Source organism: Rhinoderma darwinii, chromosome 6, assembly GCF_050947455.1.
Source record: "Rhinoderma darwinii isolate aRhiDar2 chromosome 6, aRhiDar2.hap1, whole genome shotgun sequence".
In the NCBI taxonomy this organism is placed as follows: domain Eukaryota; kingdom Metazoa; phylum Chordata; class Amphibia; order Anura; family Rhinodermatidae; genus Rhinoderma; species Rhinoderma darwinii.
In genome coordinates this window covers 73,202,535-73,228,607 of record NC_134692.1, presented here as the reverse complement: position 1 = coordinate 73,228,607, position 26,073 = coordinate 73,202,535, and the positions used below count along the sequence as shown (strand labels likewise).

Below are 26,073 nucleotides of genomic sequence, written 5' to 3'. Positions count from 1 at the left end.
TATTGTAAAAAAAATTGTATTTCTGTGTATTTTGTAACTTTTTTTTATTTTATTTAACATTAATTTTTTTTTTACATTAATTGAACTTTTTTTTAAATCCCATAAAGGGATTTTTCATTTTGATTTTTTAACTGTAATGAACTGGCATATATCTATATGGCATTACATTAGCCTGTGTACTGATTCCACACGGGCAGTTGTTAGGGCATACCTCAGTATGCCCTAACAACAGGAAATATGTTCAGACAATCCTGGTGGTCTTTCAATGGACCCTGGGCTGTCTGGCCATACAAGTTATGGGCTTTGATCGCGTCACAGGGATTTTCTGTAACGCGATCAAACAGTATGCCAACGTGGTTTTCTGGCACATCACGGCTGGGTTCACGCCGATCTGTAGGGTCTTACACATAGAGCTTCACTTGAAATACCAGACCTTATTGGTCAGCAATAGATATATTTTATGTAGCTACCTTTAAAAACAAAATATATATATATGTTTCTTTAACTGCAATTGATGATTTTGACATTTCTTGTCTATTCATTGCCCTTAGGTTACCATGACAATCATATTGTTGTTAGGTGGTTTTGGGCAGCTGTTGAAAGATTTAATAATGAGCAGCGCTTACGTTTGCTGCAGGTAAGTGTTAATCTCCCAGTCAAACTTTAGTACTATATAGTATGTTTCAGTCTTCCGTAAAACTGTATGTAAACTTATCAAAAGCAGGTAAACTTGACTGTACATAAATATATAGTAAGGGTATGTGCACACACACTAATTACGTCCGTAAAAGACGGACGTATTTCGGCCGCAAGTACCGGACCGAACACAGTGCAGGGAGCCGGGCTCCTAGCATCATAGTTATGTACGATGCTAGGAGTCCCTGCCTCGCTGCAGGACAACTGTCCCGTACTGTAAACATGATTACACTACGGGACAGTTGTCCTGCAGCGAGGCAGGGACTCCTAGCGTCGTACATAAGTATGATGCTAGGAGCCCGGCTCCTTGCACTGTGTTCGGTCCGGGACTTGCGGCCGAAATACGTCCGTCAATTACGGACGTAATTAGTGTGTGTGCACATACCCTAAAGGTTGCTTAAGATGCACAAATTAGGGTCAGTTCACACTGAGTTTTTTTGGTGCTGATTTTGACGCAGAAACCGCATCGGAATCAGCGCTATGAAATGCCCCAAATTGCCCCCTATTGATTTCAATGGGAGGCAGAGGCGGTTTTTTGTCAGGGCATACTTTTTTTCAGTGGTTTCAACGTCTGACCTCCCATTGAAATCAATAGGAGGCAGAAAAAACTACGGCACTCGTTTGGAACCTTTTTTGCAGCGTTTTTTGCCCACAGCTTTTGCATTAGATTCAATGGCTGAGGGCAAAAAAACTAATAAAAGTGTCAGAGAACGCTGGCAATTCAAAATCTGCCTTAAAATTCCTGAAGGCTTGAAGTCAATAGGGAAATATAAAACGCCCTACAATCATGGCAGTGTTAGGTGGATTTTTTTTTATTTTAACTTGCGTTTTTTGGGTCAGTGGCGTTTTTCCAAAATTGCTGCAAGCCTGGGTTTGTCGTTTTTAGCACCAGCATTAGTGTAGTTTTTATCCAATAGACATCCATCGGTGTTTGTCAAGTGTCAATATGTGTTGCGTTTTTGGTGGCATTTTTCCGAAAAAAAAAAGCATGTGTTACCAGCAGGAATCTTTGCATCACATGATTTGCAATATGAAAAATGCCATCCTAAAAAAAACGCAGGTAGTAAAACACCCCGATAGCAAAAAGAACATTGCCAAAAACGCCATTTTCAGGGTCCGTGCTGATATCTATTAGAAACCAACATGCTGACGATCGATGTAGCCACAGGGCTATTTGAATGATCACATAAAGGAGAGCTTCCAACAGAAATATACAGTCATTGTAGGAGAGAAATACAAAGGTGCAGCAGCATTCTATGGGTGCTAAATATATACAAAAATGTAACATATGTATTATTTTAAAATTGAATTTATTTCACTTTGCTAGGGGGTAATGACTAATTTCGTCTTTTGCATTGAACTTCTGGGGGTGATGACTACCCCCATCTTCGTCGTGCACACCTACCTTATGTCCCAGACTGTTTTTAATCAGTATAGAATAAAGCTAATTCCTACCTATCCTGAGCTCATTTCGTAGGCCTAGGCCTGAGATAGAGGTAAGTCTCCTGTTTTCCAGGTATAATGCTTAGTATAGGGACCCATCTGTATGAGGTTATTTTACCTTGTGGGTTTAATTAGACCATCCACCAGCAAGAAAGCCTCCCATGGACATAGCTCCTAACTTATATGAAGTTAGGTAACTTTGGCATTGCATTTTCTTTAAAGTCAAATAAATATATGTATGTTTGTGTGGAAAATAAATATCAAATCTTTGCCTACACTTTTTATTTGCTGTTCAACATACTGTGCTATACGATTCATATATAATCATTATCATTTTTTCTTTTTCTAGTCCTTTTTGTTATTACAGATTGTTAATTATTCGTTCTGTTTTTGGCAGTTTGTTACTGGCACTTCTAGTATTCCATATGAAGGCTTTGCATCTCTCAGAGGCAGCAATGGGCCACGACGATTTTGTGTGGAAAAATGGGGGAAAATAACCGCTCTTCCCAGGTAAATAAATCTGTGTGTTTACTTTATAAAGCCTTGTTCGCATCACGCTGGGGCCATATGTTGGGGGTATACGTTGGGAGTATTCATCGACATATACCTCTGACTATACCACTGTAAAGCCAAACTGTGCTATACGTCCGCCAATTGTTGTTTTTTTTTTGCGGTGGACCACTGTATACGAAAGCACAGTCTGCTAAGCTTTCCTATACTGTAAAGTATTCCTCCCAGAAAGGCACAATTTTTGGGCAGCATAGCCAAATGTGGGACAGTGTACCCGTGGCAGACAAACATCTGCAGCAGGGATTCAAGTCACATAATTTGGTTTTGTGCAGTAGCACCGGAGTCCTGTACCAACTAGTGAGCAGTTTAAATTAATTTTCTTGGATACTCACACATTGGGATAAACCGTGGGAGTTTGACAAGATGATTTTTTTTCGGATTCTGTGAATTGTTTACCAAGCTCTCGTTCCCATTCTCGTATAAAGTACGGTTTTGGGAAGTAACCATGAAGGAGCAGTAATGAGTAAATATTAGACATTGATTTAGCTCTGGGTGTAGTGTCTGTAAGAACCGTTTCTACCTAATTTAAATCCCAGAGTGGCAAGAAATTTGACGTAAAAATTGTCTACAGGTCTGTCTAAAGGACAAACTATGAAGAAAAGATGGCTCTTCAGTAGAGCTACGGGACATTAAGGAAGAGAGATCTAGGTTGGGTTTTTGTAAGCAAATAGTTTTTATAGGAAGTCAAAAAGTTTAGGCCAAGACTAGCAATATTAACCATGCGATTATTCAGCAGAGATGTTTAGACTTTCCGATAGTAGTTACGGAAACCGCGTAGCTCGCATGCTACGCTGTATCCGTAACTGCCATTCACTACTATGGGAGTTAAGGAAACAGCGTAGCTCAGCGAGTTACGCTGTTTCAGTAACTCCACATGCAACCAAGTGGCCGCTGGTTCAAGTCCCCTAGGTGAACAAATAAAATGTGTAAAAAAAAAAAAAAAGTTTGATACATTTTCAGGACTGTAAATTTTTTTTAAATATTAAGAGTTCAAAGAAAACAAAACCTTTTTCCCCAAGCACAATGGAAAAAATAAAATAATTTGGTATCGCTACGTCCGTAAAAGTCTGATCTATTACAATATATCATTATTTAACTTGCACGGTGAGTTTAAAAATGTAAAACATCAAAATAGTTTTTTGGTCACCTTAGCACTTAAAAAATGAAATAAAAAAAGTGATCAAAAAAATCGTATGTACCCAAAAATGGTGCCAATAAAACTATAGCTCGTCCTGCAAAAAATAAGCCCTCACACCGCTCAATCGATGAAAAAAAAATTAAAAAGTTATGGCTCTCAGAATGTTGTGAAACAGAATAAATAATTTTTTTAAAATAATTTTTTAACAAATAATTTTTTAACTAATTATATTTTCCTATTTTCTGTTGTCTTAAACCTGGGTGCGTCTTATGGTCAGGTGCATCTTATAGTCCGAAAAATACGCTAGATTCATTTTAAAGTAGGAGGCTGCACCAAAGGGGTTTAATAATTGCAGGATTACAGTGACTGCTGTGGCTGGGTTGGTAAGCAAATATAACAAAGTAATCTGCAAAAGCAGCTGTTGTATGAGTGTAACTACCCACTTTTAGTCCATGTACCTCTGGGGTTTGCCTAATTTTCTGGATGAGTGTTTCCATAATTGAGATAAAGAGGGCCGGCGAGAGAGGACACCCCTGTCTAGCACCGTTTCTAATGCTGAACTGGACGGATAGTGTACCTTTGACCCTAACACGGGCAGCAGGATATGAGTAGAGGGAAAGGGCTGCTGTGACAAAGCTGGCGGGGAAGCCAAATTTCTCAAGGGCAGCACGCATAAAATTCCAATTAACACGGTCAAATGCTTTCTCGGCATCAGTGCCAAGGAGTACCAGCGGAATCTTATGATGTTTCGCATAAATTATTGCAACGGTTAGCCTAGTCGTATTAAATTTTCCTTCTCTACCCTGGATAAAGCCCATTTGTTCGGGACCAATCAAGTCTTTCAAGACCCTTGTCGCTAGAAGTTTAGACTATCATTTTAAGAGTTAATTCCAGGTGCCCTCTTTTGGGATAATAGACACATAAGCTTCAAGGGCTTGTGTAGGCCAAAGAGCCCCTGCTAGCAGCGCATTACACACCTGTACAATCTGAGAACCGCAACATCAGAGAATCTTTTGTAATAGGCTATTGGATAGCCATCTGGACCTGAGCTATTGCCAGAAGGGATGGTGGAAAGTACATCAAGGAGTTCAGAGGCTGTGACAGGGGCAGAGAGTTTGTCTTTAGCCTCTTCTGAGAGCGTGGGGAGGTTAACTGAGTCTAGAAAGGAGGAAATAGACTCATAGCCCTGGCAATGGGCTGTAGCAACATTCGGTGGAAATATATTATAGAGGGATAGGTATTATCTTCTGAACTCTTTAGAAATGGCATCTGTGTCTGTACAACGTAACCCTGAGGTGGACTTCACAGCATGGACAAGCAATTTTTCTTTTTGATTCCTAAGCAGTAGCGTTGTTATCTTGGAACCCTTGACACCATGAACATAATGATTGAATTTACATAAATGTAGCACTCTAGCTGCTTTAAATCTTTCAGTTGCTGTCTAAGAAGTGAAAGATCTTCCTAAAAATTCTGTACTGCTGCATGTTTGCTCAAGGTCTCACGAGTAGAGATCTGAGAGAGCAAGGAGATAATACGTTTCTCTCTTTGTTTTTTTCATGCCTGATCCCGTACTAATATAAATTCCCCGGAGCACAGCTTTATGCGATTCTCAAACAATGTTATCAGAGATGTCTGGAGTGCTATTAATGTCAAAGAAATCTACTAGAGGGTTGAGTACAGTTTGGGCTGTTGTAGGATCCGGAAGCAAAGTTTAATTTAAAACCCATGAAAATGCCTGTCTAGGGAGGCAATGTGGCCAGACCGTTATAGAAATAGGGGCATAGTCAGAGACAGATATCACCCCTATATCAGCATCGATAACCGTAGACTGCATACGATAAGAGATGAACAGATGATCTATTCTGTGATAAGTTTGAAGTCTCCCTAAATAGAAGGTATAATCTTTTATATTAGCATTTAAGGTCCTCAGACAGAAGGTGATGCAAAAGAAAATTTCAGTTTGCGTAACAATTTATGTAGTGGAGAACGAGTGCGTTTGGAGGAGTCTAGAGTATGATCTAAAATGGTATTCAGGTCCCCACCTACTACCAGAGTCCCCTCAGTAAAAACTGAGAACTTTCCTAGCACTTTTATCATCCGAGAAATCGGTTTCATGTTAGGAGCATACAGATTAACAAAGGTAAACTTCTCTTTAGCAACAGTGCGGACTTGTGGACCTGAATGATTGATGCAACTGCTGCTCCATCTTTTCATGGCTACAAATGTCTCTGTGCGTGGTCTGTACTTATAGTTATGTATTCCTCCCCTCCCTTTGCCCCCTTGGTACTTTCTAACTCCTGAAAACTACAGTCCTGGACAAAAGTTTTGAGACTAACACACATTTTGGTTTTCACAAAGTTTGCTGCTTCAGTGGTTTTAGATCTTTGAGTCAGATGTTTCTTTGGTATACTGAAGTACAAATATAAGCATTTCATAAGTTTTTAAACTTTTATTGGCAAATACATCAAGTTTTTGCAAAGACTCAATATTTACAGTGTTGACCCTTCTTTTTTAAGACTTCTGCAATTTGCCCTGGCATGCTGGATATCAGCTTCTGGGCTAAATCCTGACTGATGGCAACCCATTCGTTACTAATCAGTGCTTGGAGTTTATCACAATTTCTGTGTTTTTGGTTGTCCACCTGCATTTTAAGGATTGACCACAGATTCTCAATGGGATTGAGATCTGGGGAGTTACCTGGCCATGGACCCAAAATGTCAATGTTGTGTTCACTGAGCCACTTAGTTATCACTTCTGCCTTGGGACATGGTGCTCTATCATGCTGGAAACAACATTGTTCATCACCAAATTGCTCCTGGATTGTTCGGTGAAGTTGCTCTTGGAGGATATTTAGATACCATTCTTTATTCATGGAAGTATTCTTAGGCAAAATTGTGAGTGAGCTCGCTCCCTTAAGTAAAAAGCAACCCCACACATGAATGGTCTCAGGATGCTTTACTGTTGACATAACATAGAACTCATGGTAGCGCTCACCTTTTCTTCTCCGGACTATCATTCTTCCAGATGTTCCAAACAGTCTGAATGGGGCTTCATCAGAGAAAATTTACCCCAGTCCTCTGCAGTCCAAACCCTGTGCTTCCTGTAGTCAGTCTGTCCTTGATGTTTTTCTTGCAGAGAAGTGGCTTCTTTCTGCCCTTCTTGACACCATGCCAGCCTCCAAAAGCTTCCACCTCACTGTGCAAACAGAAGCACTGACACCTGCCTGCTGCCATTCCTGAGCAAGCTCTGCACTGGTGTTGAACCGATCCCATAGCTGAATCCTCTTTAGGAAACGGTCCTGGCACTTGCTGGATATTCTTGGGCGCCCTGAAGCCTTCTTCACAGCAATTTACCTCTTTCCTTGAAGTTCTTGATGATCCGATAAAAAGTTGATTTAAAGGCAATCTTACAAGCATTAAAGCACTTTTTAAGCAAAGCAATGATGACTGCACATGTTTCCTTGGAGGTAACCATTGTTAACAGAAGAAGACAATGATTTCAAGCACCATCTCCTTTTTAAAGCAACAGTCTGCTCTTATAATTCAATCACCATTACAGTGTCCTATCAGCTGCCTTGCCCTCAGTAACACGTTCTCCTGAGCTAACGAGAAGATTATTGAAATTATGTTAGCAGGTCATTTTGTGGCAGGGCTGAAATGCAGTGGAAGTTGGATTTTCGTGAGTAAGTTAATTTTCATGGCAAGGAATGACACTGCAATTAATTGCAATTCATATGATCACTATTTATAAGTTAATGCAAATTGCCACTATAAAACAAGCAGCAAACTTTGTGAAAACCAAAATTTGTGTCAGTCTCAAAACTTTTGGACAGGACTGTATTGTGGCTTCTGTGTTCAGAGCGGGTTAGTGTTACTTAGACATGTAATTTATCTCTGAGGAGACGTCCGATCTGCATTTTTACATCAGATCTGTCACAGCGATAGCCGTGTGAGAGAGGGAGGAAGGAGGGGACACAGGAAAACATGCTAAAGTATTGAGAAAAGGAAGGGAGAGAGATATGCTTCGCAAGTAAACACAGACTGAGGTCTGAACTTGCAGCTTCATAAGCAGGCATGTCAGAGAAAGTAGGTCTTAAAAATGAAAATAAAAAAAGGAATACAGAAATCAGACAACACCTTGGTACAGCTTAAACCTCCTTTAGGTAAACAGACACATATCTAAAATTATGTCCTTCCATGACAAAGGGGCACATACATTTGAATCATTGGTAAGGCAATTAAGGATACTTGTGCACATTCACAATATGTGTTTTTACGTGCTGCAGGCTTCTTATATATAGGATTGATAAATTTACCTGCAGTAAATATCATATTAGATTTCTAATTATTACAACCTGCTGGTAATGTACAGATGGCCTTAAAGAGGTTCATTAGTAACATAGCATCTGTCCTTATAAACGCAGGTATATAGTCTTCTTGGATAGATGCTACAAAATTATGCAGGGATGTACATATATGTATAAAAATAGTGTGTGACGTGGATGGGTCACTATTCCCTGCACATATAGAAGTCCCGGCACATGACATAAGCCAGAGAGAGATGATCTGTTCTTTACAAGCAGGAGTAAACTGTATTTTGAAAAAAACTTTTCTATATGTAAATGAGGCGGTTTAAAAAGAAAACAATTTGTTGTGCACATTATGTATCTGGGAGTGCAGATTATTCTTGAACCAAGAGCTTCCCTTAGGGTCCCTTTACACTGGCCAATTTTGACTGTAACAACGAGCGGCGATCAACGGGACAGCTTGTTGATCGTCCCTCGTTTGCCCTTTTTGCATTACCATCGTGTTGGCAGCACATCTCCCTATACACAGGGAGATGTGCTGGCAACAAGGATAATATTTTCTGCAGCATAAATGATACAATCAGCCGATGAACAAGCTCGTTCATCGACTGATTGTTGCCCTGTTTACACAGGGCAATGATCGGGAACAAGTTCTGCAAACGCTCGTTTGCCCGATGATTGGCCATAACCTCTGGCCTCTGGTTCACAGTTTTTCCCTTGTTAGCATGAATAGGGAGAAATCTGTCAAGTGAATTTCTTCTCTTATTACAAAGTATTCTTTCATGGGATGGAGCTGCTCACTTTGTCTTGTAGCAGAGCCACTTGGTGTTCGGCATATGACCAGGACAGATTTTTAAACTCTGGAAGTAAATAATGAAGGTTCCCATTGAATAACTGCAAGCAGATACCTTGAAAACCATCGGAAATTGAAAGTGTATAAAAAAAATTAGCTTATTTGCTGAAATCAGCTAAAATTAGTAAACTCGTCATCATTTATCCCAAGCCATTGTTGTTGTTTTTTTTTTCATTTTTTTTAAACTATAAAAATTCTATACAAAAACAATACTGTTCATTTCAATACTTTAGCAGAGGCAACCTTTAACACCTTTTTACAGTTTACATTGATGTATAATATGCAGAAAAAGTTAAATTGACTTTTAAATACTGTACATCGCTTTACTTGAACTGATCCTGAGTTACAGCTTGTATTAGGGTATATTCACATGCTGCAGATTTGTTAAAGAGACTCTGTCACCACATTATAAGTGCCCTATCTCCTATATAAGGAGATGGGCGCTGTAATGTAGGTGACAGTAATGCTTTTTATTTAAAAAAACGATCTTTTTTCACAACGTTAGGAGCGATTTTGCTTTATTCTAATGAGCTTTCTTAATGCCCAAGTGGGCGTACTTTTACTTTCGACCAAGTGGGCGTTGTACAGAGGAGTGCATGACGCTGACCAATCGGCATCATGCACTCCTCTCCATTCATTTACACTGCACTAGCGATATAGTTATATCACTATGTGCAGCCACATACACAAGCCCTAACATTACTACAGTGTCCTGATAATGAATACACATGACCATCCAGCCTGGACGTCATGTGTACTCAGAATCCTGACACTTCTGAATCTTTTTTTATGAGATTCCGGCAAGTGAAACCAAATCTCGTTTAGCTCCGTAATCTCGCGAGATTTCGTATCCGTTGATGGAATCTCACAAAAAAGAGTCAGAAGTGTCAGGATTCTGAGTACACATGACGTCCAGGCTGGATGATCATGTGTATTCATTATCAGGACACTGTAGTAATGTTAGGGCTTGTGTATGAGGCTGCACATAGCGATATATCTATATCGCTAGTGCAGTGTAAATGAATGGAGAGGAGTGCATGATGCCGATTGGTCAGCGTCATGCACTCCTCTGTACAACGCCCACTTGGTCGAAAGTAAAAGTACGCCCACTTGGGCATTAAGAAAGCTCATTAGCATAAACCAAAATCGCTCCTAACGTTGTGAAAAAAGATCGTTTTTTTAAATAAAAAGCATTACTGTCACCTACATTACAGCGCCCATCTCCTTATATAGGAGATAGGGCACTTATAATGTGGCGACAGAGTCTCTTTAAAGATACTTCTGCAACTGTCCAATTCATCTGAATGAGCCTTGCAGAAATCCAAGTGTGTGCTGCAGAAATAACCCTATTCAGTTGTATGGAAATGATTTTCAATTACTGAATTTGTTGCAACAAATCTACCGCGTGTAAATATACCCTTAGGCCACTTTCACACGACAGTATTTTGGTCAGTATTTTGCATTAGTACTTGGAAGCCAAGACCTGGAGTGAAACATAAACAGAAAAAGTATAATGCAGAGATTTGCACCTTATCCATGTTTTGGACCCACTTCTGGTTTTGGCTTACAAATACTGATACAAAATACTGAGAAAAATACTGCCATGTGAAAGTGGCTTTACAATACAGAGCGGCATTTACTATTCTGCTGTTGGCTACTGGAATCATTTTAAATTCGATTGACAGGTATACCCGTAATAATCGTCTGTTTTTTATTTCTTTTCACAGAGCCCATACGTGTTTTAATCGCCTTGATCTTCCCCCATATCCTTCTTTTTCTATGCTGTACGAGAAGCTTTTAACAGCTGTTGAGGAAACGAGTACATTCGGCCTTGAGTAGTTATCAAGATGTTGCAGAATTGCCCTAAACATCAAAATGACACTTATTTTATAACCAGGAACTATTCAAATGGGTTGCATTTAAATCCATGAACTTACTGTAGGTGTATTACATACAGATCTATCAAGAATGTGTCAAGAATATTTACAATAAAAAGACGTTATTGGCCAACACTACTTTACAGTAAAGAAGAATGGCATCAAAATGAATGTCATTACAGTCTAAATCAGTAATACTACTAAAATAGCGCACACTGGAATCAGTGACCTAAGACAAGACAAATAACACACTTATATAATGCATTCCAGTTTCTACAGGTATTGTTTAGGTGCTTGCATGGTACGCATCCTAATTTTTGTTACACTAGCCGAGCTCAGTCTTTAAGAGTCAGACTAACTTAATATGTGTCAAAACCTATGCATGTTTATATCTACAACCTCTTTTAGTGAAGTTATCAGATTTACCTGATTTAACACATGCAAAAAAGGCCTGCACATTCTCTATGTCAATGTATAGTTCTCCGACAAATTCACATAGATGTTATTGCTTTCTACACATATGTATGTTAATGCAATTTTTTAATTATGCACTCATATGCCAGCACAATAAGTAATTACAAGTATTGTAAAATATTTTATTTATTTATTGCATCCATAAGTGGTTCAGTCGCTTATGTCTTTTATTATCTTGATTGTTCTGGCCATTATTTGTAATTGTTCTTAAATTATTAGGCCTCATGCACACGAACATGTTTTTCCGCAATTTACCTGCATCTACGGGTGAATTGCGGTCCCATTCATTTCTATGGGCCCATGCACACAACCGTGGTTTCCACAGTCCGTGCATTGCCCGGGAGCTTGGACCGCAAAAAGATAGGACATGTCTTATTACGGCCGCATTTTGCGGTCCAGGCTCATTGAAATGAATGCACACGGCCAAGTGCTCGGCCCGTGATCTACGGGCAGCCCGCGGGTGACACAACGCGGCCGTCCGAGCCGCAAACTACGGTCGTGTGCATGAGGCTATAGAGATGACTAGCTTATATAAGGAAGCCAGAAGCTGTGAACAGTAGTATTGTAGTGAACTCTATAGAAAGCCTTAAATTGGATCTTAAGGTACAGAATAAAACCAAATTATTTAGCAAAACAGTCTAAGAGAAAATTTGACTTTGTTGCCCTAAGCAACCAATGAGAGCTAAGTTTTCATTTCATAAAAAAAGTTTCCTGGTTTAATGTAGATAATGCTTTGCTTTATCACTGTGTAAATGAAAAGTTGAACAACTTAAAAAATGGGGGTAATTTACTAAGCACTGTACAGTATTTTTTTGGGTGTAGAAAAAACTTGCTAAAAAACTCTTGCATCTTTGCAAAGTCTTCGGCAATTTTCAGAAAAGTGGGTGAGACTTAGTGGGAGCTGCATGGCCATTCGCGGCCCAACAAATCCACTATAATTTTAAAAACTCTTGCTGTTTATATTAAAACGCGTATGAAACGCGAGTCTTAATAAATTCCATTAGTGTAAATCTCATTATGTTTCAATTCCACAATATTTTCAATATATGCTTAGTAGAGACAAAAAGGGACAATACGGCGCTCCCCTAAGGTATTATCATTTCGGAAATAGGTGCAGATAACCGTTGGTGAAACAAGAAGGCTCACCTGATTGGATTGTGCTGGACGGTCGGCAAAATTCAACTTTATGGCATATCTGGTCGTGACAGGCCTCTAGCTCAGCTCAGTTTGCTGGCTTCTGGAGCGGACTCTGGGTGTATATTTCCTAGGAAAGGAGATCTTCCCAGCGTCCAACGAATGCAGGAAAAGGTAATCGAAAAAAGCTTCTATGTGGGGCGCTCCCTTTGCTGATGTATGCCCAAACACGGTAGTTTAGAAAAAAATCTATTTCGGTAGAACTTAAAAACAAACAAACACTGTATACAATGGGGTGCAACGCATTTCGACACCGTACTGGGGTCTTCATCTGGCATATAATTGTGTCTAAAAGTTTCTCACTTAAATACGTCATCAATTTGGGATAACGCCCAGTTCTGATCTGAGAGGTAAAAGTTCAATGTGGGTGTGTTTTCAAAGCTTCCGGTTCTGTTATCATAGCTTTGTTTTATTTTATTTATTTACAACAGTGTGTCTAAAAGAGATAAAAGGGAGAATGTTAAATCTGAACAAGAATATACCTCATAGTCAATACAGACGAATAAGAAAAAATTGCTCTACTACAGAAACATACATTAACCAATCAAAGATTCCAAAGGAGAGATTCAAGGAAAATAATTATTCCTTAGGCCTCATGCACACGATCGTGCCCGTAATTTTCGGCACGGACGGCCGTGGACAGCCGGCCATTTTTACGAGCCGTGCTCCCATTATAAAGTATAGGAGCACGGTTCGTAAAATAAAAAAATAGGACATGTCCTATTTTTTTCTGCAGGTTTCTACAGCACGGACACCCTCCAGTAGACATACGGGAAGGTGTCCGTTGGCCATAGAAATGAATGGGCCCGTAATTACGGTCCATAATTACGGGCGATTTTACGGTCGTGTGTATGGGGCCTTAGATCTGATAAAAAGTGACAAAATCAAAATAACCTGACCACTACCCAAGAAATCTGCCTTATAGAAAAAATAAATATGTATCGGAAGACACTAAACCTTAAGAGAATAAATACTCCATCAATTTTATAACCACCTACAATTGTGATAACAATACAATTAAAAAATCCCTTAATAAACACTGGAATATACTTTTTAATGATCTAGTATTGAAAAAAATAACTCCAGATAGACCTGGCATAACATTCCGCAGAGGAAAAACAATTAAAAACATACTTGCTTCTAGCAGATTAAAAAATAATTAAAAAAACGCCAGGGATAACCCCTAGGCTTTTTTCCTCTTCTAGTTGGTATACACAGATCTAGCAAAAACAACTGCCTCTGCTGCCTGAGTATTAACCCCTTAACGCACCAGGACGCACCGGTACGTCCTGCATTGAAGTGCTTTAAGGCACAGGGGCGTATCGGTGCGTCCTGGCTAAAAACTGTCACCCTGTCAAATGACAAGGTGACAGAACTGTGCCGTCCACTGTTTATGACAGTTGACCGGCACAGTAAGACGGCAGGGGACCATTCACAGCGGCGATCAAAGCAGACTGACCAATCACAGCTCCATGACGTAGTGTATGTGATGGCGCTGGCTCAGCTTGAGCCAGCGCTATCACCGCCGGTAAACAGATGTCCGGTACCCCTCTGCAACGGCCAGAACCGGAGCTAGGCTCCGATCCGGCCGATTAACCCCTTCGATGCATCGATCAACGCGATCGATGCATCGAAGTGTCTTGTGGCCTGTCAGCAACCACGATGGTTGCCACGGGCGTGGATGTCAGCTGTTTGTCACAGCTGATATCGTGCTCTAATGGCCAGGACCGGAGCTAGGCTCCGATCCGGCCGATTAACCCCTTAGATAGGCTTGCTGTCAGTGAATAGCTGACAGCTCTAATACACTGCACTATGTAGGTAGTGCAGTGTATTAGAATAGCGATCAGGGCTTCATGCCTTCAAGTTCCCTAGTGGGACAAAAAAAAAAGTAAAACAAGTTAATAAAAACGTTGTTAAAAATGTTTAAAAAAATAAGTTTCATGAAAAAAAAAAGTTTAAAAAAAACACTAACAGCCTTTTTTCCTATAATAAGTCTTTTATTCTAGGAAAAATAAAAAAGTACACATATGTGGTATCACCCCGTCAGTAACGACCCAAACTATAAAAATATCACGCTATTTTACCCGTACGGTGAACACCGTAAAAATTTTAATAAAAAACTATTCCAGAATCGCTGTTTGTTAGTCATTACCCCTCGCAAAACAGAATAAAAAAAGGGATCTAAAAGTTGCATGTACCCCAAAATTATACGATTAAAAACTGAAGCCCGTCTCGCAAAAAACAAGCCCTCCCGCAGCTTTTTTGACGGAAAAATAAAAAAGTTATGGCTCTCAGAATATGGTGACACAAAAAATAAATTTGAAACAAAAGTGATTTTATCGTGCAGACGCTGCAAAGCATAAGAGAAACTATATACATCTGGTATCGCCGTAATCGTACCGACCCGCAGAATAAAGTAAAATTGTCATTGATAGCGCATGGCGAACGCCGTAAAAAATATAATTATAACAAACATCAGAATTGCAGGTTTTTGGTCACCTTGCTTGCCAAAAAAAATTAAATACAAAGTGATCAAAAAAATTGCATGTACCCCAAAATGGTACCAATGAAATCTACAGATTGTCCCGCAACAAATAAGCCCTCACCCAGCTCCAGTGGAGAAAAAAAAAAAAGTTCTGGCTCTCAGAATATGGCGATGCAAAATGTGCAGAGTGTTCCAAAAGCGGATAAGATCTGTCACCATTTATCAGTGCGACACCGGCCACATATCTATGAATTATTTATTTACCCCATTATTATACCCTCTTATTATGCCCCTGATGTACTGCGCACAGATTACATATGCCCCCACATCATAAACTGAAATACCAGCAAAACCCCAAACAAAACTACCACTAAGCAAAATCTGCGCTCCAAAAGCCAAATGGCCCTTCCTCCATTCTGAGCCCTGCAGCGTGTCCAACGGGCAGTTTACGTCCACATATATGGCATCGCCATACCCGGGAGAACCCGCTTAACAGTTTGAGGTATTTGTCTTCAGTGGCATGAACTGGGCACAAAATATTGTGCACTAAAATGGCACATACCTGTGGAAATTTGCAATTTTCACTTTGCACCATCCACTGAGCATTCATTTATTATAGAAAAACAAAACCCTGTGTGGTCAAAATGCTCACTACACCCGTTAATAAAATGCCTTCAGGGGTGCAGTTTCCAAAATGGGGGTCACTACTTGCGGGTTTGTTTTACTATTTGACCCCAGAGCCCTGCCATTGTGGGCTAATGCTGCGAAAATCACCAAAATAGGTCTCACATGCGCCTTTCACTCCTAAGCCCTGTCATATGTCCAGGCAAATGATAAATGCCTTGAGGGGTGGAGTTTACAAAATGGGGTCACTTCTCAGGGTTTTACACTCTACTCTGGTACCCAAGGGAGCTCTGCAAATGCGACATGGTGCCCGTACACCAGTCCAGCAAAATCTGTGCTCTAAAAGCCACATGGCACTCCTTCCATTTTGAGCTCTGCCATGTGCTCAAACAGCAGTTTAGGGCCACACATGGGGTATTGCCGTACTCGGGAGAAATTGGGTAACAAATTATCTGTTGTTTTTTCTCCTATTACCCCTTGTGGAAAAAAAATTGGGTGCAAAACTACATATCTTTTGGGGAAAAAAAAAACATTTTTCATTTTCATACTGCCTCATTCTAATACAATCTATGAAACACCTGTGGGATCAAAATGTTCAGTACACCCCTAGATGATTACCCTGAGGGGTATAGTTTCCAAAATGGAGTCACATCTCAGGGGTTTCTACTGTACGGGTACCTCAGGGGCTCTGCAAATGCGACATGGCACCCAAAAAACAATCAACCAAAAACTACATGCCAAGTAGCACTCCTGCCATTCTGAGCCCTGTGGTGTATCCAAGCAGCAGTTTATGACCACATGTGGGGTATTACCGTACTCGGGAGAAATTGGTTTACAATTGTTGGGGTGCTTTTTCTCCTTTATTCCTTGTGAAAATGAAAAAAATTCAACATTTTAGTGGAAAGAATGTAGATTTTCATTTACACTGCATAATTCCAATAATTCAGCAAAAAAATGTGTAGTCAAAATGCTCACTATACCGCTAGATAAATTCCACGAGGGGTATAGTTTCCCAAATGGGGTCACTCTTGCCGGGTTTGCACTATTTTGGCCCCTCAGTGGCTTTGCAAATTTGACATGGGGCCGCAAACCATTCCAGCAAAACTTCAGCTCCAAAAGTCAAATGGCGCTCCATCCTTTCTTACTTCCGCCATGTGTCCAAACAGCAGTTTATTACCACATATGGGGTATTGCTGTGCTCAGAAGAGTTTGCTTTACAAATATTGGGGTGTTTTTTCTCCTTTATCTATTGTAAAAATGAAAAAATCTGAGCTAAAACTACATTTTATTAGAAAAAAAATTAGATTTTCAATTTCACGGCATAATTCCCATAAATTCAGCAAAAACCGTGTAGGGTCAAAATGCTAACTATACCCCTAGAAAAATTCCTTGAGGGGTGTAGTTTCCAAAATGGGGTCACTTTTGGGGAGTTTCCACTGTTATGGTCCCTCCAGGGCTTTGCAAACACGACATGGCACCGAAAACCATTCCAGCAAAATCTGCGCTCCAAAATCCAAATGGCCCTCGTTCCCTTCTGAGGTGTGCCATGGGTCCAAACAGCAGTTTATTACCACATATGGGGTATTGCCGTAATCGGGAGAAATTGCTTTACAAATGTTGGGGTGCTTTTTCTCCTTTATTCCTTGTAAAAACTAAAACATGTTTTTTCAGAAAAAAAGTAGATTTTCATTTTCACAGACCAGTTCCAATAAGTTTACCAAAAAATCTGTGGTCTAAAAATGCTGACTATACCTCTTGAAAAATTCCTTGAGGGGTGTAGTTTCCAAAATGGGGTCACTTTTGGGAGTTTTCCACGGTTTTGGCACCACAAGACCTCTTCAAACCTGACATGGTGCCTAAAATATATTCTAATAAAATAGAGGCCCCAAAATCCACCAGGTGCTCCTTTGCTTCGGAGGCCTGTGTTTCAGTCCATTACCGCACTAGGGCCACATGTGGGATATTTCTAAAAACTGCAGAATCTGGGCAATAAGTATTGATTTGCGTTTCTCTCGTAAAACCTTCTGTGTTACAGAAAAAATGTATTACAAATGAATTTCATTAAAAAAAATGGAAATTTGTAAATTTCACCTCTACTTTGCTTTATTTCCTGTGAAATGCCTAAAGGGTTAAAATACTTTCTGAATGCTATTTTGAATACTTTGAGGTGTGCAGTTTTTAAAATGCGGTGATTTATGGGGACTTTCTAATATATAAGACCCTCAAAGCCACTTCAGAACTGAACTGGTCCCTGAAAAAATAGCCTTTTGAAATTTTCTTGAAAATTTGAGAAATTCTAGCTAAAGTTCTAAGCCTTGTAACGTCCTAGAAAATTAAAAGGACGTTCAAAAAACGATGCAAACATAAAGTAGACATATAGGAAGTGTTAACTAGTAACTATTTTGTGTGGTATTACTATCTGTTTTACAAGCAGATACATTACAATTTAGAAAAATGCAGATTTTTGAAAATTTTCTCTAAATTTTGGTGTTTTTTACAAATAAATATTGAATTTAACGACAAAATTTTTTTCAGTATCATAAAGTACAACATGTCACGAGAAAACAGTCTCAGAATCGCTTGGATAGGCAAAAGCATTCTGGAGTTATTACCACATAAAGTAACACATGTCAGATTTGCAAAAATCGGCTGTGTCCACAAGGCCAAAACAGGCTTAGACACTAAGGGGTTAATCATGGAAAGAAAAGTGTGATATCAAATACCACTTACAAAATATTCATGATTAAATCTTTCATGAATATCAGGTCAGCTTTTGTAATCTATATGATTGAATGCCAATGTGGAATCCAAAATATAGGGAGGACCGCGCAAACTCTCAGATGCATATTAAATGGTCATACATTTAATGCCAAAAACAGGTATTTAAAACACAGCTTATCGAGAAATTTGCTACAACATCATAAATCAGATTTCACACATCTAAAAATGTCGCCTATAGTGCAAATAACCAACAGGAATCATATTGGATATTTAACGCCTTAACGACCGCCAATACGCCTTTTCACGGCAGCCGTTAAGGGTACTTATGCCAGAGTGAAGCCTTTTCACAGTGCTCTGACATAAGCCCGGCACGGGTGTCCTGTGCTGGCTAAAGTGGGTGTCGGGCTGTATAAAGACAGCCGGACACCTGCACTAACAGGCAGGATTGATTTCAACATCGATCTCACCCGTTTAACTCCTGGGATGCGGCGCTCAATACCGAGTGCCGCATCCAAGTGATTTTGGAGGGAGGGTGCTCCCTCTCTCACCCCATCGGCACCCTGCAATTGCAATCGCAGGGTGCCAATGGCTTCTATGGCAGCCGGGGGCCTAACAAAGGCCCCCATGTCTGCCTGTGGTGGATGCCTGCTAAGCCATGCCTGAGGCATGATCTAGCAGGTGCCTGTCAGTTTTAGGGTATGTTCACACGCATTGTTTTCAGGCGTAATTCAGGCGTTTTACGCCTCAAATTACGCCTGAAAAAACGGCTCCATTACATCTACAAACATCTGCCCATTGCTTTCAATGGGTTTAACGATGCTCTGTTCCAACGAGGTGTAATTTTACGCGTCGCTGTCAAAAGACGGCGCCTAAAAAGATGCCCGCATCAAAGAAGTGCATGTCACTTCTTGGGACGTTTTTTGAGCCATTTTTCATTGACTCCATTGAAAAACAGCTCCAATAACGTCCGTAAAAGACGCCGCGAAAAACGCGAGTACTTTCAAAGACGTCTGAAATTCAGGAGCTGTTTTCGCCTGAAAACAGCTCCATAATTTCAGACGTATTTTGCTACTGCGTGTGAACATACCCTTAAACTGACAGGCAATAATACACTGCAGTACCGAAGTATTGCAGTGTATTTTAAAAGCGATCAGAAGATTGCATAGTAAAGTCCCCTAAAAATAAAGTTAACAAAAAGTTTTTTAAAGTTAATAATAAATAAAAATCCCAAATTAAAAAAAATGAAAAACCCACTTTTTCCCTTATAAAATACTTTAATATGAAAAAACAAAAAAAACACATTACACATATTTGGTATCTCCGCGTCCATAACGACCCCCCCTATAAAGTGATTGTTATTTAACCCGCACGGTGAACGCCGTAAAAAATAAAATAAAAAACAATGCCAGAATTGCTGTTTTCTGTTCATCCTGCCTTCAAAAAAATTTGATAAAGAGTGATCAAAAAGTCGCATGTACTCCAAAATGGTACCAATAAAAACTAGAAGTAGTCCCGCAAAAAACAAGTCCTCATACAGCTGGATCGGCATAAAAATTAAACCATTATGGCTCTTATAACATGGCTACACAAAAATAAATAATTTTGAAAAAAAATGTGTTTTTACTATCCCCACAATCATAATGACCCACTGAATAAAGTTATTATGTTATTTATACCACACAGTGAACGGCGTAAATCTAAGATGCAAAAAAGAGTGGCAAACTTTATGGGGGGTTTTCCATTACCCCCCCAAAAAAAGTTAATAAAAGTTAATTAATAAATTATATGTACCCCAAAACGGTGCTCTTAAAAAATACAACTTGTCCTGCAAAAAACAAGACCTTTCTATGTCGACGCAAAAATAAAAAAGTTATAGCTCTTGGAATGCGACGATGGAAAAACGCAAAAAATAGCTTGGTCATTAAGGTTTAAAATGGGTTAAAATCAATACTCTCAGTCCTAACGGGCAAAACTAAAACATAGAAACAGTCTAACAATAGTGAATATAAATACTTACCTGTATTGTTCGATCACTATCGGTCTTGAGGTGATCGAAGTAGCCGAAGCCATTAAGAACACCCAGTATTCAGTCAGGAATTAAGTTGTAATCCACCGTTAGAAGGCACTAAGGAGACATAAGAGTTAATTACGCTCGGGGGAAAAAAATCATGTTAACTTGTAATACCAACAGGAAACATGCAATTAAGAAGGTTAGTAGAGAAATAACAAATGAGAGAAAGGATCAGTATGACGGCCAATCAGAGGCGTGGGAAATGAGAATGATGATGACGTAAGCGTGGGAAAAATAAATGTAAACAAATAGTAGTACAAAATGAAGCAATAAAGATACGGTAGGAAAACCCACACTCTTTTTTTTATGTATAACACTTATGTTTTTTTTTTTAAATTAACATATACAAATTTAACATTTTCCCTTTTATCTCTTTTAGACACACTTTTGTAAATAAATAAAATAAAACAAAGCTATGATAACACAAACGGAAGCTTTGAAAACACACCCACATTGAACTTTTACCTCTCAGATCGGAACTGGGCGTTATCCCAAACTGATGAAGTATTTAAGTGAGAAATTTTTAGACGCAATTATATGCCTCAAGAAGACCCCAGTATGGGGTTGAAACGCGTTGCACCACATTTTATACCGTGTTTGTTTATTTTTAAGTTCTACCGAAATAAATATTTTTTTTTCTAAACTACCGTGATTGTACATACACCGTAATTGTAGCAAACTCAAGCTAGAGAGATGTGAGAAGCTACTGCTGATGCATTGCCTAGCCAGGATACAGTTGTATCAACTTCTCATCTCAGAGCAGGACTAGGCCTGTACAAGTTTGCAGCCTGTAAATGCAAACAAGAGTGTTCTCATTCAATGACAAAAATCTTGAAAATGGTGAGGCCATATCCCTCGGGGGGGGGGGGGGGGGGGGACAGGAAAAAAAACGAGCTTTGGAATCAGGGGGACAGAGCTAGTCAGGTCAGTAAACCAGTTCAACTTATATGACCTGGTGAGAGATCCTCTTTAAATTTTCATTTATACAGTGATTAAGCATTACCATATGTACATAAAACTGCTGTGAAAAATGTAAGTTACACTGATGCGTTGCTTCAGACAACAAGGTCGTTTTTTTTGTTTTTTTTTTATTAAGCCTATATCAGGGCAGTATACATGCTAGCAGCAATAAAAACAGATGCCTGTCATGACCAAGGACTGCTCATCCCCCCCCCCCCCACACACTGTACATGTGGAAAATCGATACATGTGCCTGCCTGCTCCATGGTGAAAGACGGACGTATTGTGAAAGTTCATTTTTATTGTTATGCACAAGTTCATTTTTTTTTTTTGCTTTACAAATGAGACGGGAGGTCATAGGCCTCTCATGACATACACATTCTGTTCTTATCATTATTTACTGGATATATTTTGGAATAAATAAAATTTTTTTGCATATTTACTATTATTTTATAAATCTATTATTTTATAAATCTATAGGATAAAGGGATAAAGGGAAAACTTAAGGACTTTTTAATATTTCACCCTACTGTCCACTTCATTAAATGGACACTTCGGTCAAGGTTTTTTTTTTATCACATATCAACAAGCAATATGTGACTGCTTTTTAAAATTATTTCAATGTAAACGAATTCTTGTTTTGTGTCTTTAACTTATTCTCTCTGGGTAGTGTTAGCACAACAAGACACTGGGCACTACACCAATCAGCTGTTTTGAAGGATCAGCGGCGCTCGTATGCTGCCGCTCCTTCATTCCATTCAAGTGAATGGGAGAAGGCTGTAATACTGTGAACCATGCTAGAGGGTGATTCACAGTAGGAGCAAGGAATGAAAAAGCAGTGGCATACGAGCGAGCGCCGCTGTTCCTTCAAAACTGCTGATTGCTACACAGGGATTCACAGTAGGAGCTGGACTGAAGGGTGCAGCGGCGTATTAGTGCTGCTGTTCCTTCAAAATATAAATTTCCAGGCGGTCCTGCATTCACAGCAGGCGGAGCCCGGCAATTCATTTGAATTAGAGGCTCTCTTGCAATGATTGCAGGGGCTGCTGCTCTGTAATGAAATGGCGCCTCTTCCCTGTTTAATCGTGGGTCAGTTCACAGTAAGAAGGGCACCAGTATAGGAGATGGGGTCGGCTCCTGTCCCTAGTCTCCTATGCTCTGGATATGCAGTACAGCACCTTTGTATGTGTTGTGAAGCGACACATACACAGTTTCTAATAAAGATGGCTGCCCCCACAAAAGTAAAAACACACATAAATAAAGTTACATTAGGGAGCACATTAAAATAATAAAAAAAATATAGGCCCATAACATAAAACACATCAAATAAATAAAAAAAATCTTGTGACACCTTTTCTTTAACACTCTCTGGTCGAGCAGCAGTTAGGCTAGAGAGGAGTAAAAGATGTGACTCAATTGGAGCACCACACCTCTACTATTTATACTGGCCAGGCCACATATGCCCTGCCAGCCCTAAAAGTGCCACGATCAGCGAGGTAGTTAGAAGGATCACTTCCGAATTTGTCACACTTAAAAAAGCTGTCCGGAGGTTCATAGTGGTAGTGGCGGGACTAGATGTATACCAACAGCAATATACTGTACAGCTGTACAAAGGAGGCTTTCTGAAAGCGATGCCCCCTGGACAATTGGTGATAAGTGCTCGGATTAGCAGAAAGCAGCCTCCCGCATCCTGTTTTCATTCTGAATGTAGTGTTGGGTCTGCTGCGATTGGTCACTGACTAAATATCCATCCTTGCCCCAGTGCGAAGTGCAACACGCAGCCACCTCGAAGGCTTCTGTCACCTGTCTGACGTCACTACTCTCCTCACTGTCTCTTGACTGACACAACACTGTTGTTAACGTGGCCCGACGTGGGCGCCGTTCTGGGGGCTGTGTTAATTTTTTTGCGGGGCTGGAGAAGAATAATTGGAAGAATCAATGTACAGTAGGAGGACCAGGAGTCCTCTGGTTCTGCACAGTCACTAGGAAGAGAACTGAGTTTGAAGAGGGTGGCCTCTCACTGTGGTGATGCAACTTTTGCCCAAGGTAGACATCAGACTCCAACCTTAGTAGCACAGAATATAATGTACCACTTGAATTGAATCCAAGCCTGGGGGTTTAAAAAATCCTTGAAGTGCAATTATCTTCCACTGGTGAAGCAAGGATCACTGCAGGATCAAAAAAAATAATTCTTCTGTACAGTCTTGTGATGGTGAGGATTGGGGATAAAAGCATTGTTCTTCTGTTAAAAGGGAATTACTTCACCAGTGGCAGGTAGTTGCACTTCAAGCATCTTTTTTTTTTTCAAAGGTTTTTTTCACGGCCGTGTTCAGTCCGTGAGATAAGAACGGTATGTCGGCCACATTTCCCGGACCGAGCCCAGTTCAGGGATCTGTACTCATAGCATAATAGTCATCCATGATGCTGAGTCACTGCCTCCCCATGGAACTTCCATACTTAGTATGGGACAGTATTCCCGCGAGGTGGCAGGGACACCTAGCATCATACATAACTGGCTCCCTGAAGTGTGTTTGGGAAATGTGGCCGACATACGGTCGTATTTCACGGACCAAACACGGCCATGTGAAAAACCCCCAAAAGTACACATAATTAGTATTGATTCTTCATAGAAAACAAATACGTTATCCCGCACAATAAGCACTGTAAAAAAAGAAAACGACAAAATAGCAATTTTTCATCAACCTCTCTTCCAAAAAAACAGAGTTTAAAGTTAATCAATAAGTCCTATGTACTCCAAAACGGTACTAATGAAGACTACACCTCGCCCATTATTTGATTGCAAAAATTCTAATGTGACAACACAAAAACAAGTGATCTTTTTAAAAAAAAGGTTTATTGTGTAGCAATAAAACATAAAAAGAACGATATAAATTCGTTATCACTGCCATAGTCATACTTACTTGCAGAATAAATTTGACATGTCATTTATACCGTAAATGCCATAAAATCATAACCCAAAAAACAATTGCGGCATTGCTATTTTATTTACCATTTCCACCTAAAAAATTAATAGGTTTTTCAATACATTATATATACCCCAAAAGGGTGCCACTAAAATTAAAATTAATCCTGCATTGCATAATCTCTTTAGCATAACATGGCAATGATGCTATGTTTATATTAATATATTGGTACAGTATATAGTCACTCAAATGGAAAAAAAAAACTCTATAACAAAAAAAAATATTTAAATAATACAAGCTATGATGTTATACGACAGCTACGTCTATCTACTGGAAGATTTGTCTTGTTTTCACTCCCTTAATCCCATTTTGCTTATTCTATGCTTTATCTATTTCATTTTTTAGTCTTGTTGTTGCCCCTGTCTATTCCAATCCTCCACCTACTACTATAATGAGATTACCTTGCAGATAAACTCTTCCCTGTGCAGCAGGTTGTAAATTGAGGTTACTCTGCCCTACCATTGCCGAAATGTAAAAAAAAAAACAGCCAAGAATTCTAAAAAAAAAATGTTTTTCATGAATATTGAGTTTTAAAAAAAAATACCCCTTTGTGACGGAAGTGTCCCTTTAAGCAGGTTTAAGAGGCATTTCATTCTCTGAAAGTGTGAAAAGCATCTTAGGTTCACATATCTCATTGTAATGTATAATTACTGATGTTTTATAAGTAACTGACTTGATATCAGCATTTTATTCTGAAATGTATACATAGGCTTAGTACATTGTATGTAAATGATTATCATTTTCTGGTGGCCAGAAGGTCTGCTACTGTAAACATAAAATTACTAACGACATTTTTTTTAGTAGATCCTGCTGTCTGTGACAGGATTTGCCAACAAGAAGAGTGCTGCCATGGGGAAAGAACAAGAATCCAACAGGGTGGAGTTTTCCATTCTAGTCCTTTTATTTCTCTCCGAGATAAGCATCACCAGAGGTGTCTGGCAGCAGATTATCTCTAAGGGTATGTTCACACGGGCTATTTTCGGCCGTTTTTCGGGCCGTAAACGGCCGAAAGATCAGAAGCAGAGAGCCTCCAAACATCTGCCCATTGATTGCAATGGGAAAAACGGCGTTCTGTTCCGACGGGCCGTAAAAAAACGGCCGCGAAAAAGAAGTGCAGGTCACTTCTTGGGACATTTTTGGAGCCGTTTTTCATAGACTATTGAAAACAGCTAAAAAAACAGCGAAAATCGCGAGTGGCTTAAAAAACGTCTGAAAATAAGGAGCTGTTTTCCCTTGAAAACAGCCCTGCATTTTCAGACGTTTTTGACTCAGCGTGTGAACATACCCTTAGTGGTCTTACACGGCCTGAAGCGCTTGTTACTCCGCCCGCCCCATACATTATTATCATGTCGGCAGAACAGCTCCCTGTTTAGAGCTGTGCTGATGACAACAATATTTTTTTCGAAATTTAAAACGATACAATCAGCCGATTCGAGTGTTTGCTTGTTCATCGGCTGATCATTGCCCTGTTTAACCATGGCAATTATCGGGAACGAGCGTTCTGTGAATGCTTCTTTGCCCGATAATTGGCCAGTGTAAAAGGACCCTTAGTCTATTGAAATAACATTCACGTTCGACCAAATGTGCATGTTAATGTTGGAATGAGGACGGATAACTGCGGGCTGGCAGTTATCCTACATCTATGGTCAATCCGAGGACTTATTTAGCTAAGACCTA

At 39.7% G+C, this 26,073-nt stretch overlaps 1 protein-coding gene across 4 annotated transcripts in view; it reads left to right on the top strand.

The window, feature by feature from the left end:
- HECW2 (HECT, C2 and WW domain containing E3 ubiquitin protein ligase 2) overlaps positions 1 to 13,807 on the top strand; it is a 547,978-nt gene extending 534,171 nt beyond the window's left edge. For all 4 annotated transcript variants that reach the window (XM_075829943.1, XM_075829941.1, XM_075829942.1 and 1 more), the window contains 3 exons: positions 552 to 637; positions 2,537 to 2,649; positions 10,734 to 13,807. In XM_075829943.1, coding sequence (XP_075686058.1) covers positions 552 to 637; positions 2,537 to 2,649; positions 10,734 to 10,845 — 311 coding nt within the window. In that variant the 3' untranslated portion in view covers positions 10,846 to 13,807. The remainder of the gene's footprint in view (positions 1 to 551; positions 638 to 2,536; positions 2,650 to 10,733) is intronic.
- The last annotated feature ends 12,266 nt before the right edge of the window (positions 13,808 to 26,073 follow it).